Source organism: Caloenas nicobarica, chromosome 24, assembly GCF_036013445.1.
Source record: "Caloenas nicobarica isolate bCalNic1 chromosome 24, bCalNic1.hap1, whole genome shotgun sequence".
In the NCBI taxonomy this organism is placed as follows: Eukaryota; Metazoa; Chordata; class Aves; order Columbiformes; family Columbidae; genus Caloenas; species Caloenas nicobarica.
The window spans coordinates 310695-328417 of record NC_088268.1 but is presented as its reverse complement, the minus strand read 5'-3'; the positions used below and the strand labels follow the sequence as shown (position 1 = coordinate 328417).

At 42.4% G+C, this 17723-nt stretch overlaps 1 protein-coding gene across 1 annotated transcript in view; it reads left to right on the top strand.

Annotated features, from left to right (window-relative positions):
• LOC135997909 (M1-specific T cell receptor alpha chain-like) overlaps positions 1-17723 on the top strand; it is a 165819-nt gene that overhangs the window by 93760 nt on the left and 54336 nt on the right. Inside the window, exon 3 of the mRNA XM_065650830.1 lies at positions 13331-13406. Within this exon, the coding sequence (XP_065506902.1) occupies positions 13331-13406 (76 nt within the window). The remainder of the gene's footprint in view (positions 1-13330; positions 13407-17723) is intronic.

The window sequence follows — 17723 nt, the reverse complement described above, 5'->3', positions numbered from 1 at the left end:
AGTTTAGACAACTCACATGCGTAGGATATGTTTCTGGTCTGACCCAAGACATCTAATTCCCTTGAACAAGTAGTCCAGAGTGTCAGTTTACTTGCACCATGAGAAGGCTAAAACAAAAAAGACTTTTCACATTAAGGTTTTTACTAGTTTCACAGTCAGAAATTGACAGACCATTTAATAAGTAGGGAGAAAGTCCGTAATGGATCAAGACTTTCCATGATCAGGATTTGTAAAGGTCTGCTGGGGTGTAATTTTAGAGGTGGAAGTCAAGAGCTTAAATTTGGAAGAATAACACACCTAAAAGTAAAGTCATGTAAGCCTAAAGGAAATGTAAAAGGTAAGTTGTTACAAATAAGTACCTGTGTTTCTGAGGGTTTCCTGCATACAGACGTGGGCTACAGATGTCCAATACTAGTTCCCCAGAGAGTTTAACTGATGATTTGAGTCTTTTTCCCCCCCTTTTTTTTTAAATTTGAGTATAGAGAATGGAAATGGAAATGGGGAATGACATGTGAGTACTTATATTTCAATATTCCAAGAAATTTGCCTTTTAATTTTCATATAACTTAGGTTTTAAAAGCACTGGAACATCAAAGATTGTGAAGAATTTAAAAATGTCCTTGCCTGGGGCCCTGATTACTGAAATCTATTGATGAAAAATATTTTTAAGTGTCTTTAGCTTCCCACAGTGTGTTTAGCTTCCAGTCTTTGTGTTTTGGCAACCAGCTTTTTTAGTGTTCAGAAAACAACTGTATACATGGATTCTTGTCCCCAGGCAGACAATCAAATCTTCAATAGGAGTAGGTAAGAACTTAGTGTTTTCTAGAAGTATCTACTTTCATTTATTTCCAGATAACTTACAAAAGTCAGACAAAAAGCAGTTTTCATCTCACCTGTAGTAGCTCAATACTTTGGATGAGACTATTCCTGCTTGTGTGATTGGATATGACACATTCCTTAAACAGGAGTAGAAGCAACTTGCTGCAGCATGTTTTGACAATGTTCACGGGGAACAACTACCTCTGGATTTTAAACTAGAGCTGAACGTATGTTTGCCAGCAAATGAGGTACCAGTAGAAACTAAGTTCATTAAAGCTTTTGTTACTGCATATACCATTGTTCTGAGTTCTCCCTTCAGGAACAGAAATAAACTGATGGTAGGAACAGGTATTTTTTCCTAGTGGAGAATTGGCCTTTTGATGTTTTTATGTTTGAAAGCAGATGCATAGATAGGATGGAGTGATAATTACTCCTTGGTGAAAGAAAATAGTTTCCAGTTTAAAGTGCAAAGAAAAGAAAGAGACAGATAATTATATGAAGCAGGTTGAGAGTAACGTCTTTAGTTAAGTCATGAGTCTCATTCAGTAATAAACTATGGATATCATCATGTTATACTCCCAGTTGCTTTTAGTCAATTTAGCCTCTAGGAGGGGAGGAGTTAAGAAGGCAAACATTTATCTGGATGGTTTTTGTAAAACAATTGCTGGCTGTGTGAATACAGGAAACCTTGGCAAACTAATATTTGGACGAGGAACAAAAATTGTTGTAATACCAAGTAAGTGAGAAATTAAGAATTTTGTATATAAACACTAACAACCTAACTTCCATTTCCAAGGTTCAGCTTCTCATATTAACCCAATTTACAAATTATGCTTCCGTGTGTTGGGTTTTTTTTCAAGCATTTAGTTTGGGTTTCTTTGTCTCTGTTCTGGTGAGTATCCATAAGACTGAAAAACCTTCTAAATTATTTTTCTTATGCCAACCCCATGGCCTTCCTAAATGTATTGTGTTACAAGGGCAGTGGTGTGGAATAAGTCAGACAAATATGTTGGCACAATCATGATTTCAGAGAAACGTCTCAATGTTATATGCACTTGTGTTTTTATACCCATGCTTCATCTGATATATCTTAAATGGAAAAAATAGTTAAATGTTAAACTGGATTGCTTTAACAGGTCTAAAATATATACTAATGTGGACAGTGAAGTATTAATTGATGTCATTTATGATAAGATTTGGTTTAGCAAAATTTTAACCAACAAAAGTAAATTCCTGTGGATACAGTCATCAGCACAGCAGCACACTTTGCTTCATTCTGGTTTCTAAAGATTTTGGAAAGGCAATATTCAACTCTATCATTCAGTGGTGATTGGTAATCTGTTAAATTCTCCCTGTAGTGGTTTACCTAAAGCATCTTGTCACAGTGTGACTGATGGTTATGCGAAGTTCACTTTTGGGGGAGGAACTCACTTGTTCATGTTTCCAAGTAAGTCTTCCAGCAAAAATAGCAATCTTAGACCCTAAGACCCTGTTTCAGTCCGAGATCCAATGAGAGTCCATGCAGTGTGACTTCTGTGTTCTCAGCAGAGCTGGACGTAGAAATGTTCTTGTGCTTTGGTCATGTATATCTTCTCCCAAAGCATCAGTGTATAGCAGTATAAATCAGACAGGCTAACTTCAAGTTTCTGTTAAATTCTGTTCTGCTCTTGCAATTTCTATGAGGTACTTTTATAAAGCAGTTTGTGTTCAAGCCCTTCAGCTTCAGGTTTTCATTTCCTAGCTAATATCTCATAAAGCGAACAGAGGTTTTCAGGAGCTATGAGACAAATAGCTAGTAATTGCCTACCTATTTTGAGACTTTAGCAAAGCTAGTTCAAAACTGCTGCATTGTCCATGCAAGCTAAACAATTAAGATGTAACTGGATGTTTAATGGACCTCCCTTTTAGGCTTAGATGGTTGACCTACTTTAAATGTTATCTTGTTCTACTGGGTTGATTTACTTCATTGTCTATTGAGTATCTGTGATAAAATGACCATTTGTGCTGCTACTTAGAGGTAGAAATACCTGAGGAAAAGAAATCAGTAAAGTAAAAGGAATTTTCTTTTCACTTAGGAGAAAGAAATCACAAGAATCCTTTTTTAATGGGAAAGAAATTTCCAGTTTGCAGTTTTAGTTTAAAGAAAATGTCTGAGGAGAAAAGGAAGAAAAACAGTCCTGATGGCATTTCCCGTAAAATATTTCTCTATATATGACTGTGGGTTTTTTTCCATTTTGTACTATGAAAGGCACAACTTTTTCTTTATAATCAGATCCTGGGACCCAATAGGATGCTTTTAGTCAATAAATTCTTAAGTTCAAACTTCAGAGTTGATTTTTGTAGAAGACTCTCAGGCAGTGCAACTGTAGGAGGAAGAAAGCAGATATTTGGACAGGGGACATGGCTAGTTGTGAAACCAAGTAAGTGTAGTCTAGTTGAAGACACTCCTTTTTTACCAGTTTCTCTTCATAACATTCAAGATGGGGAGATCTATCTGGTTTTGAAGATAAAGAAAAACTGTGGGGGAGAGGAATTGAAAGCTGAGTGTAAATCACAAGACAAATACTCAGTGGTATTAGGCAGTTTATTCTAATGAGTGTGTGTTTTGGCGTAAGGAATATAATTTCCCAAGGTATTTTTTCTGAAGGCCAGGGGGTCAAGATTCAGTAGGGTGAGGTGATCAAATTTACTGAAGGACAGGAAAACACAGACTGAAGGGTCAGTTTCACTTGCTCTTAATTAAAGTAAGAAATAACTGAAGTTTTCCAAAGCTATTTTGAAAATGTACCTGGTTTAAGGTCCATAATGCCAATTTGTAGAGTGTCATTTGTCTTCTGTTGTGACAATCTCAAAAACTGCAGGAATCTTACACCTGGTTTTCCTGCCTGTGTTATATAGGGCTCAGGCTAAACAATCTTAGTAAATCCTGATTCTTGGTTTGTGATCAGAATAGTATTTCTCTCAGATTTTTCCTTTGATTCATAGGTCAGAAATTGTCATTCTGCTGCATTCTGTGACAAGCATTTCTGTCTTTCAAAGGGCAGAAAATATGGAAGGGAGGAGTGGGGAGATGCTGGTAATGAAAAGTGATATGGAGAAAATGATACGAGGAAACCCAAGGTCTTCTTAGCAAGTGGTCATCACGATAGTAGAATCACAGAATCACACAATGATAGAATAGTTTGGGTTGAAGGGACCTTCAAAGCTTATCTAGTCCAACTTAACTGCCATGAGCAGGGACATCTGCACCAGCTCAGGTTGCTCAGAGCCCCGTCCAGCCTGGCCTGGGATGTCCCCAGGGATGGGGCATCCACCACCTCTCTGGGCAACCTGTTCCAGTATTTTACCACCATACGCAATGTGTAGGTTAATTTAGCTACAGACTTGACTTGATCCCAATCCTGTTCACAATACAATGAGTGATTTATGACCTGATGAGGTGCAAAAAGAAGGACTGTGTGAAGTTACATTCATGGTATCTTCATAATTGCATTTCTAAAAACCTTACATATATGTGAGGCTGCACAACATATGCTATGAATAGCTGAAACATGTATATACATCACAGAAATTCATTAGGAGTATGGTTAATTATTTGACTGCAAGGGCAAGATCTCTTTCTCTCCCTTATATTTTAGTCTGCATATAAGATCTGACCTCTTAATGAGGAAAAAAGAACAAAAACTTGTAGTTAGGGTAGAAAAACTTTCCTGTCCAGGTAGCTTACAGAATGGAAACGCTTTAATGAGATTTCAAATATTTGCCTAGATTTTCTTTGCTGGGTTGAGTAAGTCTGGGATGGGATCATCTTGGTTCATTCCTGTCCAGAAATCATCACAGATCATGTGTTTCACTGTTTTGTGTACAATTGCAGAGCAGGAAAGGTTTTTGCAAAGGAATTAAATGATGTGTGAATTCAGGAAACAGCTATAATTTGCAGTTTGGCAAAGGAACAAGGCTCAGTGTGAAACCAAGTAAGTGCATGTTCTGAACTGAAGTATCTTGAGAGATATTAGAGAACCTGATTCTTGGAATTGGTAAGTATATAATGATCCTGGGAAGGGAATCTCCTTCCATTTCTACTGCTTCTAGGGCTGAAATGAAAATGTGACTGGAAAATTTAGTGTAAAGATGGCAGCAAGAAGAATTCTGTGTGGTTTTGTAAAGTGTGACAGTAACAGATTGTGGAGAGAAGCTCTTATGCGAGAAAGGAGTCTTTACAGTAATTACAGTGGGAAGTTCCTGTTCACACAAAGGAAGTAAGGACTAGATTCCTAGCAAATTAAATCAGTGTAAATGAGCATGAAATGCCAGAGCACTGTGACAAATCTTTCCCCAAAATACACAATTGTCTCATTTCTCAAGCTGCTTCAGCTTCATGGTATTCCTTAGTAGGAAGAGCCACTGCAGACAGTATAAAAGAATGGATTTTCCTTGTGCTTTTTACATTTATCTCTTTCAAAGAGTATCTCAGGGTCTACCCATGTGTGGAATTACATGAGCAAGAAACAGAGAAGAGACTCAGGAAGTTTCTGCCCTATTTAAAGAAGAAAAAAAAAAAAAGAAAAAAAAGAAAAAAGGAAGTGGTTTAATACACATTAACAGAGAGAGAAGAGCCTGCAGAAGTTCTGTTCCTGTGAAATGCTGGACCAGGTGTCCCAGCCAGACATTCTGGCTGCTCAGTTACATCTTCCCTTGCAAAACTGTTCAGGTCCAGGGACTGAAGTGCTTCTGATTATGCTTCTCTCTCTTTATCAAGGAATAATTTTGAAAATAAGTGGTAGCTGTATGATTTCTGTAGAGAAGGTCTTAGTTTATTTGCAGCTATGCCAAAGCATATCATGTTCAGGGCACTTCATCTTTCTTGACCTATAAAAAGTAGTGACATGAAACCTGCTAGGAGATAGAGATAAACCAGCTCTCATTTTGTGGCAATATCTAAGAGGTGTTTCGCACATATAGTTTTATTTCAATGACTGGGGTCCCCTGCTATGGAACCTGAAATGTGCAGAAGAGCATGGAGTTTTTTTGTAAGGGAGCTTTTGACAGTGTGTATTCAGGAAATGAAGCCAGACTCATCTCTGGAAGAGGAACCAGGCTGCTGATAAACCCCAGTAGGTATCCACCAATATGGATAAGAAAGACAGAATACTTTAGGTCCTTTGCCAAATCTTCCTTAAAATACAGCAGGAAGATCTTTAAAACAGGAAGGAAAGAGGGCATGGGGAACAAAAGCACATTCTAAAAACACATTCTAATAAATTCGCTTGTTCTCTGTCATGTTGGTGTGAGTGGAATAGATCAGGAATTGCTATTGTTCCGGTAAAAATCAGTGACTTTTGTATTGTGCAAGCATCATGTTAGTCAGGATGAACCCTACAGGGGACTATATGTGAGACTAGTGTTCATGAATAACATTTGCTTGCTCAAAAGATTAGGTGAAACTGGCTCTTGGGACTTCAATTTGGATCCCTTAATGGATTCATTGCCAACTGAATAAACAAGAAAAATTAGGATCTTAAATTTGTTTTCTCTGGGAGTTTCTGTTTATTTTTTGTCAGCTTCTTCATTTTGTGGGTCTGGTCCCCTGCTTAGCTTCTGAGATTGATGAGCTGTCTGTTCTGTCTGTCTCCTTCTTTACACCATGAGGCTATGTTCGTTGTTTAAAAAAATGGTGGAAATTTCATCCCACTTTGATATGTCTCACAGTGTGTTCTGGCTTTTAAAGGCTGAGGCTTCTTTCCAGCTTTTGTATAGAGGCTTATTACTGTGGGAACAACTGGGTCTTCCTGGAAGCTCACCTTTGGGAGAGGCACAAAACTAATTATGATATCAGGTACATCTTAAAACAGATAGTTGTTTTGCATTATAAATGGAAGGCTGCAATTCTCCTGTCCTGCTAATGATGGCAGAAATTGTTCTACTTAAAAACTGTCCAAGGAGATTCAGCTGCGTTATGCTGGCATAGTAGTGGGCTTGATTTTCCACTTCATGCATTTCAGAATTGTTTCTATCTGCATTTTTATGGAAAAATGAGAGACATGCAACTAGAAAGACATCCTAATTTGAAGTGAAAGGTGCGTGACAAGGGTGACATCTGTTTTCCCCCTTGATCTCTTTTGGAAAATGCATATACTTGTCTGGACCAAAAGCTGCATGTGGTTTTTGTTAGTCGGTGTGTCACTGGGTGAATTCAGCATCTAACTGGAAAGTGACTTTTGGAAGTGGGACACAACTGATGGTGAAACCAGGTAGGTAGAATCCCTGGAGGAATAGGGGTAGGAAAGCCTAATTCTCCTTTCCTTCTATGGGCAACCAAAGGTCAAGTTTAAATATGCATCAGAGAAACAAAATTATAAAGCTAGATACCTGTATGGAGGACTGGACTTTCCTGTACACGTCATTGAGAGCTAAATGCTTTATTTAATTTGTGAATGTTCAAAATGAGTTTAATGCAGGTTCTGGAGTAATGACTATAATAATGACTTTCTGAGCAGCCTCTATTGATGTTAATTGTCCTTGTGAGAGAACAGAGAGAGAGCATCCATCCCAATGGGCTGTGTGCTCGATGTTTCTTTTTCTCCAAAAAGAATAAGCAAATTAAAATCACTCAGTTATATATTTCTGTTCCTGGAGAGGAGTCCTACCCCAAATACTCCTTTTCTTCACTAATGCATGTTCCTAGAAATCTCCCAGGCATGCAGGGACGCTCATTGTCCTTTTGTTTCCAATGCCCGGAATCTTGTCCTCATTAATTCTCAGAAGCTGCACTTCTTGTCTCTGCTGGGAAAACCGTCTTTTTGTTCTGCCGCTCCTGCTTCTGGCTACAGACAGGCTTCCATCTAGGTTTTCATTCCTTGACAACAAAAAAGCTGGGCAGTCTTGGAAAGAGATTACTGGTTTGGGGAATCAAAAAACGTATTTTGAAGGTTTGCACTATGTGCAGGAAGGTCCAGGGGGAGATCTCTGCTTTTAATGTTGATCTAATGCTGAAAGAGGAATTTTGCTGTTGATCCTTGTGGCATTTCCTTGCATAAGTGAAGGACAAAGCTTGCAGTTAGTGGTCATCTCCGTCAAAACTGAAAGAGACCATCAACTAGGAAAATCATTAAAGGAAATCTAAGTAAAAGTTATCAAGGAATTTACTTGGGTAGACTAAGTTAAAAGAAATGTCAAGTAGGAACCAATAAGTGACTGGAGCAGAAAAAGGTTTTTGTTTTGAAGGCAGATACTATGTGAATAGCTTTAGAAACAAATTCACCTTTGGAAGCGGAGTGCAACTAAGGGTAAAACCAAGTAAGTTTTCAACCATTCTCTGTTCAATATTGTGTAAAGAAGGATATGTATGGGTTGAAGAAAGGTCTACTAAGGTATTCCCTCAATTATTCAACTCTGTCAGTAATCTACAGGGTGTTTCAAAATGATGGACCCAATTTGAGGTATCTACTGTTTTGAAATTGGGTCCAAGTTTTTGAAACACTCTGTACTTCCTTCCTTTGACATAAGCAGTGTGAAGTCCTGAACCCATTTGCTCAGGGACAGATGTTTTGTGCCATGGCCATGCAAACACAGGTTGCCTTTCTCCCTAAGGACATGGTTGAGCTTGTGTTCTTGTTGAGGTGAAAACCACTGTGTGAACTATGGCAAGTTCACGCTTGGCAAAGGGACATAACTTCAGGTTTTGCCTAGTAAGTGTGGCCACCTTCTTGTAGTCTCCTTCCATGCGGGGCAAAGCAACCCACTGCCCAGTGAGGTTTATAGCATCTCTCTTCCTGGGCTTGTGGCGCTTCAGCTGTGGGGTTACATACCACACACTTTCCTCCAGGACAGGCTTTGACTCAGGCCAGAAGTAACAGTCCTGCCAAATACAGTTTGCATCCATAGGTCCAAAGGTTCTCTTGATCCCACATACATACCATGGGGTCTCTTCACTTCAGGATGTAGCTGACTATGAGTGACAGTCGGCACTGTTTAGTCAGGGAGTGCATGACCAGCTTTGCCAAGTGGTGGGGAAGGTTATTGTTAGGAGAGGAAATGCTGTGTGACCGGAGGAGCTGCTCTGTATAAACCTGTCTTTGGCTCTGGAACAAGACTCACTGTTAAGCCGTGTAAGTCCAACACTGTTCCTATGCTTTCTGTTTTCTTTGAGGCCTTTCTTTGGGTGGTTGTGGGCAGCAACATGTCTGGGTGATTGATGATTTCTGTGTGACCATATCTAGTCATGGACTTTGCTTTAAGGGAATGTGCCACCTTGGTCCAAAACAAACTTTCCTGCTCTCGGTTTGCCTGGGATGGACAAAGTGGCCACACATCTGCTCTCAGATGTCCCAGCTATACAATGGGGAGACTGTCCTACTGCAATGTATTCCAGCAGGGTTTGTGTTGCAGTGGGAAACACTGCCACACTTCTGCTGCCCTTCAAGCCTTGACAGGACTGGACAAAGGCTTGGAGAGAAGTGCTGCTTCTGAACTGGCTTGCTGGGCTTTTGGTTATGGAAGGAAATGCTGTGTGATTATGAGTTCAGCAAGATGACTTTTGGCTCAGGGACCAAACTGTCCGTTCAACCCAGTGAGTGTGCATTTTTCCTGTGTGTCCTTTGTCCAAAGTGCTTTAGTGTCAACTGCAGTAACCTGTTAGACTTACTTGTGTCTGGGTCACACTACAGGTGGGAAAAAGAACACAGACAATCTTCCATTTGATGCTGAAAATATAAGCCATGAGGGGAGTCTTTGACATAGTGGATGTGCAGAAAATCTCCCACTTGGAACAGCGACTTGAACTGAAACATGGTTTCAGAAACAGATTTCCCCATGTCCTGGGTAGCAACACTGCCTTTGGGCCTGTTGCACTGAAGAACTTTGCCATAGCTTCTTGTACAAGGCCACTTGCAGGGCTGACAGAGACAGAATGTGCATGGTACAGAGAAAGTCACTTTTCAAAAAGGAACTGCACTTTCTGTTGTAGCCTGTAAGTAAGAAAATTGCACTGCAAATTGGAATTGCTTCATTTGTCTGTTCTTCCTTATTGTGTAGCTGGACAAAGCCTCGGAACTGAACAGTCAAATCCAGGCAACCCTTGTCTTCCAGATGCTTCCATGTGAAGGCTTCTGTTATTCCTGTCTTTAAAAGGTTGCTTGTATGACATCGAGGTGGGCACCATCCAATGGTCACAGACTGATGGTCCCACAGCAGTCATCTCACGGTAGTCTTTGAAATCCACAGACACCCAAACCTGATGAATTTCCACCATGGGTTCCCTACACATAAGCGGCATTTTCAGATGCATAGTCACCCTGATTCTAGAAGAGCGTTACCCTAGGTGCGAGCTGTCACTCCTGGGTCTTAAAAATTAAGAAATGTTAAGGGAAACACTTCTCTGAGAAGTGCAAGTGAGCTGGGAAATAGATTTTCCCTTGTTCCAGGCAATGACACTGGACTTAAACCTGTTGTGTCAGGGATATTCGCTGTGGCCTGAATGCAGGTGCTTAATGTCTGAAATCATGCGTGAGGCTGACAGAGACATTTTTGTAAGGAAATGTGTCATAGTGTGAATGCTGCAAGCAAACTCACTTTTGGAAAGGGAACAGTGCTTTCAGTGATACCAGGTAACTAACAACTTGCCCTAGAGACTGGAATCACCTCATTTCTGTCTTGCTCTTGGTTGTTTTGAGGGGAACAATTTTGGGAACCTCACATTTGGGAGACCTGTGATGCTCCTGGTATCCCCTGGACTTGGTTTTTCCTCATGTCCCATGGCCTTGTGCCCTGTGCCGTCTGTTACAGTGTCAGAGCTTCTTTACGTGCCTGTTTGCATTCCTCCCTTCACCCTGAGCACAGATGGATGTGTGTGCCACCGAGAACTGGTCCTCCAGAGAACTTGGGAGACCTGATCCCATCCATACTCCTGTTGTTCCAATGGTCCTGTGGCTGTCCTATGTCACTGTGTCCCACAGGAGGAGGAGGAGGTGTGAGAACCTTGGCATGGCTGGGAAAAAGCCTGAGGAGAGGTGCTGCTTCTGGAATGGCTTGCTGGGCTTTTAATTATAGAAGGAAATGTAGTGTGATTATGGCACCAGGTATGACAAGCTGACCTGTGGCTCAGGGACCAGACTGTCCATTCAGTCCAGTGAGTGTGCAGCTTTCCTGTGTGTCCTTTGTCAAAAGTCTTTGAATGTGCACTGGATTGCCTTGTAGACATCCTCGTTGCATCTAGGCCACCTGCCATAGTGGATGGAGAACACAGGCACTATTTCATCTAAGGCAGATGATGAACAGGAGTCTCCGAGATGGTGAACTTGCAGGTGTGGCCCAGGGTAGAAGCAGCAGCCCTCACAAACAGGCATTTTCACCTCTAAATGCTCTTGATCCCAGATGTAAATTGCCGGTCTCTTCACTTCAGGATGTAGCTGACTACGAGTGACAGTCAGCACTGTCTAGTCATGGTGTGTGTGACCAGTTTTACCAAGTGGTGGGGAAGGTCATTGTTAAGAGAGGAAATGCTGTGTGACCGGAGGAGCTGGTCTGTATAAACCTGTCTTTGGCTCTGGAACAAGACTCACTGTTAAGCCATGTAAGTCCAACACTGTTCCTATGCTTTCTGTTTTCTTTGAGGCCTTTCTTTGGGTGGTTGAGAGCAGCAATGTGCTGGGTGTTTCATCGTTTATATTTGACCATATCTAGTGATGGACTTTGCTTTAAGGGAATGTGCCCACTTCATCCAAAATGATCCGTACTGCTCTCAGTTTGGCCAGGATGGTCCAAGTGGCCACACTCCTGTACCAGAAGTGCTGTGGGAAGGCTGTCCAACACCACTGTGTCCTGGTGGGGTTTCTGTTGCAGTGAGAAGCACTGTCACTCTTCTGCTGCTCCTCCAAGCCTCGACATGAATGGGCAAAACCTTGGGGAGAGCTGCTGCTTCTGAAATGGCTTGCTGGGCTTTTGGTTATAGATGGAAACACTGCGTGATAGTGACTCAAGCTTCAGCAAGTTGCCCTTTGGCTCAGGGACCGGACTGCCTGTCCAGCCCAGGGAAGGTGCAGCTTTCCTGTCTGTCCTCTGTCAAAAATCCTTAAGTTTTCATGGCAGTGCCCTGTAGATGAACTTGTTGAGTTCCTATCACTATAACAGGGGAAGGAAAAAAGAGCTGCTCTTTCAAGATAGTCTTGTACCTAGAACTGATTCAAAGTGGCGGCATTTGGACATGGTGGTCCAGGATGCTGATGGTCCATCAGCCAGCATGAATAAAGGTGTGGTTTAGGACAGCCAAAGACATTAAACAAATTATATTCACTACCTGTGTATGGCTGTGGAAGGCTGTGGGGGATATGTAAAGGGGTTTCTGACCTTGAGATTTTCACATAACTTGGTCAAGGCCCAGATCATGGTTGGCACAAATGTTTTCTGATAGCCATGTCAAATAGCTCCAGGTATGTAGATTGTTTTCCTGAGCACAACCAGCGAGCGAAGAGCTGTGGATCATTATGATAGTTGCTTTCATCCTGGATAACGTTTGGACAGTGAAAGAAGGAAAATAGTGGGGCTGAGCATGCAGCCATGGGCAGAAGAACCTACAAAAAAGCCAAGCAAGTGAAATCATCCTTCACTGACCTACTCTGCAGAAATGCAGCAGTTTTTCACTTTAATGGGGAATCCAGCTTACCCAGGGTGCAGGTGAAGAGGCTGCCAACACATCCCAACCGGTGAATGTGTCACCATTTGGGATCCAGCCCTCTGGGTTTTTGTCAAGTACTCCACTGTTGAGACAATAGCCCCTTTGACTCAGGGACTAAAGTCAGGTTCTGGTCAATTAAGTGGGTTAATATCTGTGTGTTGCAATCTCACCCAACAATTGTGTCCTAAGGCTGTGCTCCAGCAGCATCATGGCACAAGCACACAGGAGCAGAAACAAAAATTGAGCTCTCAGGGAAAGCTTATGTTATTGTTAAATTAGAAAATTTAATGAGAAGAGTGTGCTTTTTCTCTTTTGCACAACAGTGCAAGGCTAAGGCACTTTGGCATTGTGTCCTGAAAAGTCCCCGTGCCAGTGAATGACTGGTATTCCCCAACCAGCCTGAGAAAGTCATCCCTAAGATTTTAGCTTTCACTGCCCTCTGTGTTGCAGTTCCCAAGGCAAATGGCATCTCCTGTCCAGGGGCTCATCCCTCTCCTCAGAAGAGGAGACCAGATGGGGTGAGAGAGCAGACTGAGCCTTGGGTTCTTGTTAGGGTATGTAGCATTGTGTGAATGCCAACACAGGAAAACCACAGTTTGGGCGAGGGACGAAACTACATGTTCTGCCAGGTATGTTTTCTTCTGCTGCTTCTCCACTTTATGCTATCTCCTCTTGCTGCATTTTCACTTTTAGCCGGTTTGAGTCCAAAAAGAGAACTCAGAGGTGCAGTTGGAAGACACAGAGGGAGGATTTGTTTTTCTGGGACTTGGCATGGCTGGGCAAAGACTTGGGGAGAGGTTCTGCTTTTGCAGTGGCTTGATGGGCTTTTTGTTATGGAAGGAAATGCTGTGTGATTATGGTAACACCTATGGGAAGTTCACCTTTGGCTCAGGGACCAGACTGTCCATCCAGCTCAGTGAGTTTGCAGCTTTCCTGTTTTTCCTCTCTCATAAATCCTTGACAGCCTACCAGAGTGCCCTGTAGATGTGTTTGTTGTTTCCATGTTATGTTACAGATGGGAAAGAGAACATAGGTGCTTTTTCAAGATAATCTTCTGCCTGGAAGTGCCTTCCAGGTGGTAAACTTCTGCAAGGCACCAGCTTCCAATCCAGAGTGAGCACCCTGCTTGACCAGGGTCTAGGTGCAGAGGCTGCAAGTACAGTCCAACTAGTGGAGGCATCACCAGCTGGGATCTACCCCTCTCTGTTTCTGTAAAGTGCTCTGCTGTTGAGACAACAACCTCAAGTTTGCCTTTGTCTCAGGGACTAAAGTCATGGTCTCAACAATAAGTGGGTTAATGCCTGCATGTTGCAATCTTGACTGACAGTTCTGTCCTAGTGCTGTGCTCTGATTTGGCAAGAAAAGGAATTGGGTAGCAATATGCATAGTACTGATTTAAATGGTGTAGTACTTCTTGCATTGTGAAAAAACCCACCTGTACATGGAAACCTGGACTTATAGGAAGGGGGACTTCATCCGTTACTCTGCCCCTAGACTGGGTTCGTGTTCTTATTCCCATCCCTTTTTGCCATTCCAGCACAACAAGGCTTTGGGACAGGGATCATAATCTTTTCCCTCCTAACTAAGGGGTAATTTCTACCATCCCTGGAACCTGAGGGGACTGTAATAAAATCTAGTTATTCCCATGCCTTTGAATGCACAAAAAATATTATATAGCAAAGAGAGCTAGAGGAGGTCTGTGGAAATCAGACTCAGATCCATGACTGAATGTACCCAAGCCCTCCAGCAGCCATGAACTTCGTAAGTTAGGTAAACGCCTAACTGTAAGTTAAGTACACTCAGATTTGAAATATATTCACAGAAAAATTTGTAGTTTATGTTCTCCCATTGTTGGGAATACAATTATGAATAAGATAATTCATCTGTAACTATAAACAAGGTGGGATTTCCTGATAACTCCTTGAATTTGGAGATAAACATGCAACAAAACTGAAGGAAACTTTAAGTATCAATTATTCTTCCTTTGAAAATTGTGAGTATATACTCACACTCAAGAAGCTCACCTGAGCATTTGAATCAGAAAACCGAAATAGAATTTTTCACTATTTCAGTAAATAAATCTCAAGTAAATTTTCAGAGACAATCATAGATTCTTCAGAGGATGCGTGAGTTTCAAATAGGAAAAATAGCTAGGAAGATTAAAATGCTCTTAGAAGTTGGTCAAAACAATTTTTTTCCCACATTGGAAGGGAGTGACAGGAATTGTAAATACTTCACCTGTGGCTTAGATGTTATCTATCTGAGAAATTAAATCTTGTTTTGTTTCTGGGGTGGAGAGAAAACTGCATTGCAGTCCGGGTTGTGCAGGAAGAATGACAGAGAGATGTCACTGGTCTTTGGATTTTGTTTGCTCACTAGGTAATGAATTTACTATAATGTCATTCTCCATTTGGATTACAAGTTCTTCAGATACAGGGGCCTATTACGGGTTGAATTTTAGGAAGGATTCTGGGCTTGGCAGGAACCAGTGAGTGAGGTTTTGATGCACTGTGCCCCAATCTCCATTTCTGTGTGAATGCATTTTTCCAGTTATGTATCAGTTGGTTTACAGAGCTTCCAGCATGCTAAGCCTGTTTTTGTCATGCAAAAGGCACTAGTTGTGCACATTGGCAGGATGAATTTGGACACTTCTGGCTAAATTACCAAAGTTCGGCTCCAACTGGTATCTGTGTGCAATTTGGTTTTCGGGGGTTTTTGGTGGGGTTTTGGTTGTTGTTCTTTTTCCATTTACTGTCTCAGAGGCAAACTATGGCGTGAAAAAACATGGCCCGAATTCAGGTTCTGATATTGGATGTTTCTGCATTATTTTTTTCAGCCCTTCTAACAATAATCATGCTATTCAGGTTCTTTTGCTATTTAGTGCAACTCAGGTTGCATGATACAGGTCCATATTTCATAGTAACAGCCCCCTCAGATTGTAACCCAAACAAGTATTAATGAATACAACGTGAAGTGCAGCCATTAAAGTAGGATGGACTAAGGCACTTTGGCACTGTGTCCTGAAAAGTCCCCATGCCAGTGAATGACTGTTCCCCAAGCAGCCTGAGAAAGTCATCCCTGAGTTTTTAGCTTTCACTGCCCTCTGTGTTGCAGTTCCCAAGGCAAATGGCATCTCCTGTCCAGGGGCTCATCCCTCTCCTCAGAAGAGGAGACCAGATGGGGTGAGAGAGCAGACTGAGCCTTGGGTTCTTGTTAGGGTGTGTAGCATTGTGTGAACAACAACGTAGGAAAACTGCAGTTTGGGCCAGGGACGAAGCTGCATGTTCTGCCAGGTATGTTTTCTTCTGCTGCTTCTCCACTTTATGCTGTCTCCTCTTGCTGCATTTTCACTTTTAGCCAGTTTACGACCAAAAGAAGAAGTCAGAGGTACAGCTGGAAGGCACAGAGGATTTGTTTTTTTCTGGGACTTGGCATGTCTGGGCAAAGGCTTAGGGAGAGTTTCTGCTTTTGCAGTGGCTTGATGGGCTTTTTGTTTTGGAAGGAAATGCTGTGTGATTATGGTAACAGCTACGCGAAGTTCATCTTTGGCTCAGGGACCAGACTGTCCATCCAACTCAGTGAGTGGGCAGCTTGCCATTGGTCTTCCATCCATCTGTCTTGCAAAAGGACTGGTTTTATATTCATCCTTTTGTTTCAGCTTTTCACACCTCAAATGCCTTCTCTCCCTTCACAGGCTCTGGGAATGCCTTTAGTCTTTAATGAGGTTGTGTTGGACGGAGCAAAGCTCAACTCGAGGTCTGCATGATATTTGGGAAAGTGTCCCCTGTGCCTTGCTGGGAAGGTCCTTGTCCACCACACTGACAGCTTCCTTGCTATGGGAGATGAGAGGAGAACATTTGTGTAACGGCTTTTGTTACAGTGAGTGTTGGTGGGAACAGGTACACCTTTGGAGCTGGGACAAAGCTAAGTGTGAAGCCTTGTGAGTACTGTCCAAGCTACTTTTTAGCCCTGCAGGGCAATGCCGAAATGTGCAAGCAGGAATGTCAGGGGATACATTTTGGGAAGCCTTCCTGTGCCCATGCACAGCCCTGTGCCCTTTCTCTGACAGTGGAAAAGCTGTGAGCTGCTGTGGGTGGAGGGGGGACAGGGCAGAAGGTTTGTCTTTGGGAAGGGGAGAAAGCTCTTTACAAAGGCACGTAAGTGCTGTGTGATGGAGAGAAATGCATTGGTCTCATCAGAAGTTTCTGAGCAGCACTGGTTGCTCCTAATGGGACTCAAAGGCAGAGCTGCAACCCTTGTTGGAGCAAGAGCAGCTGTGTGTTAGCTCGGTGTGTGTGGAAGGACACTGTCATAGCTCAGGAATTGGTGATTTCCATTGTTTTTCCCCCTTTTTTCCATACGCGGATGGAAAAGACAAGTGTCAGACTCTTTTGCAGGTGATGGTAGCTCCTTTCTGCTAGCTGTGGCGTTGTTGTAGGGCTGTCCACAGCGTCCATGGCTGTGTCAGTTTGCTGGGGCAGGTTTTTGTAAGCTCAGCTTTGGGCATGGATGTAAACTTTCTGTGAAACTCAGTAAGTATTTCTGTGTTAACTGGCTGTTAGGGTGCCCCAAAGGAGCACCTTTGTCTCTATGGGACATCTTGTGTTTTTTTCTGGAGTACAAGCTGTGTGCGGTTTTCGTTAGTCGATGTGTTCCTCTGTGACTTCAGCATCCACCTGGAAAGTTGCCTTTGGGAGTGGGACAGAACTGATGGTAAAACCCTGCAGGTAGACACCCAACCTGAAGGATCAATGGTAGGAAATTCACACACCTTACTTGGGAGAACAAAACAGCTGAGCTGTTAGGAGCTGGTCTGCAGAGGGATGGAGTGTATGTTTGCACGCGCACATGTGTTGAGAGTTATCGGAATGAGAACCAAGAAAGACTTTTTGAAGGTGTATAGTGTGTGCAGGAGATTCCAGGGGAAGATCTCTGCTTTTGGGGCATCAGCCCTAAAAGCGAGGAGCTGTGGTCATGATCCTGCATGTCTTCTCTGCATGGTAAAATGATGCCCTCAGAGCTCATCTTGGTCAGAGCTGAAATAGATGACCAGCTGCAGCTGTTGTTAAAGAAGACCCCAGCCAAAGGGCACAGCTTTGGAAGGAATGAGCTAGAGCAGGGGAGATGTGACTCACTGGGTTTTTGTTGTGAAGGCAAACACTGTGTGACTGCTTACAGCAGCCGAGTCACCTTTGGAGGTGGAACTCAGCTAAGGATAAATCCCAGTAAGTTT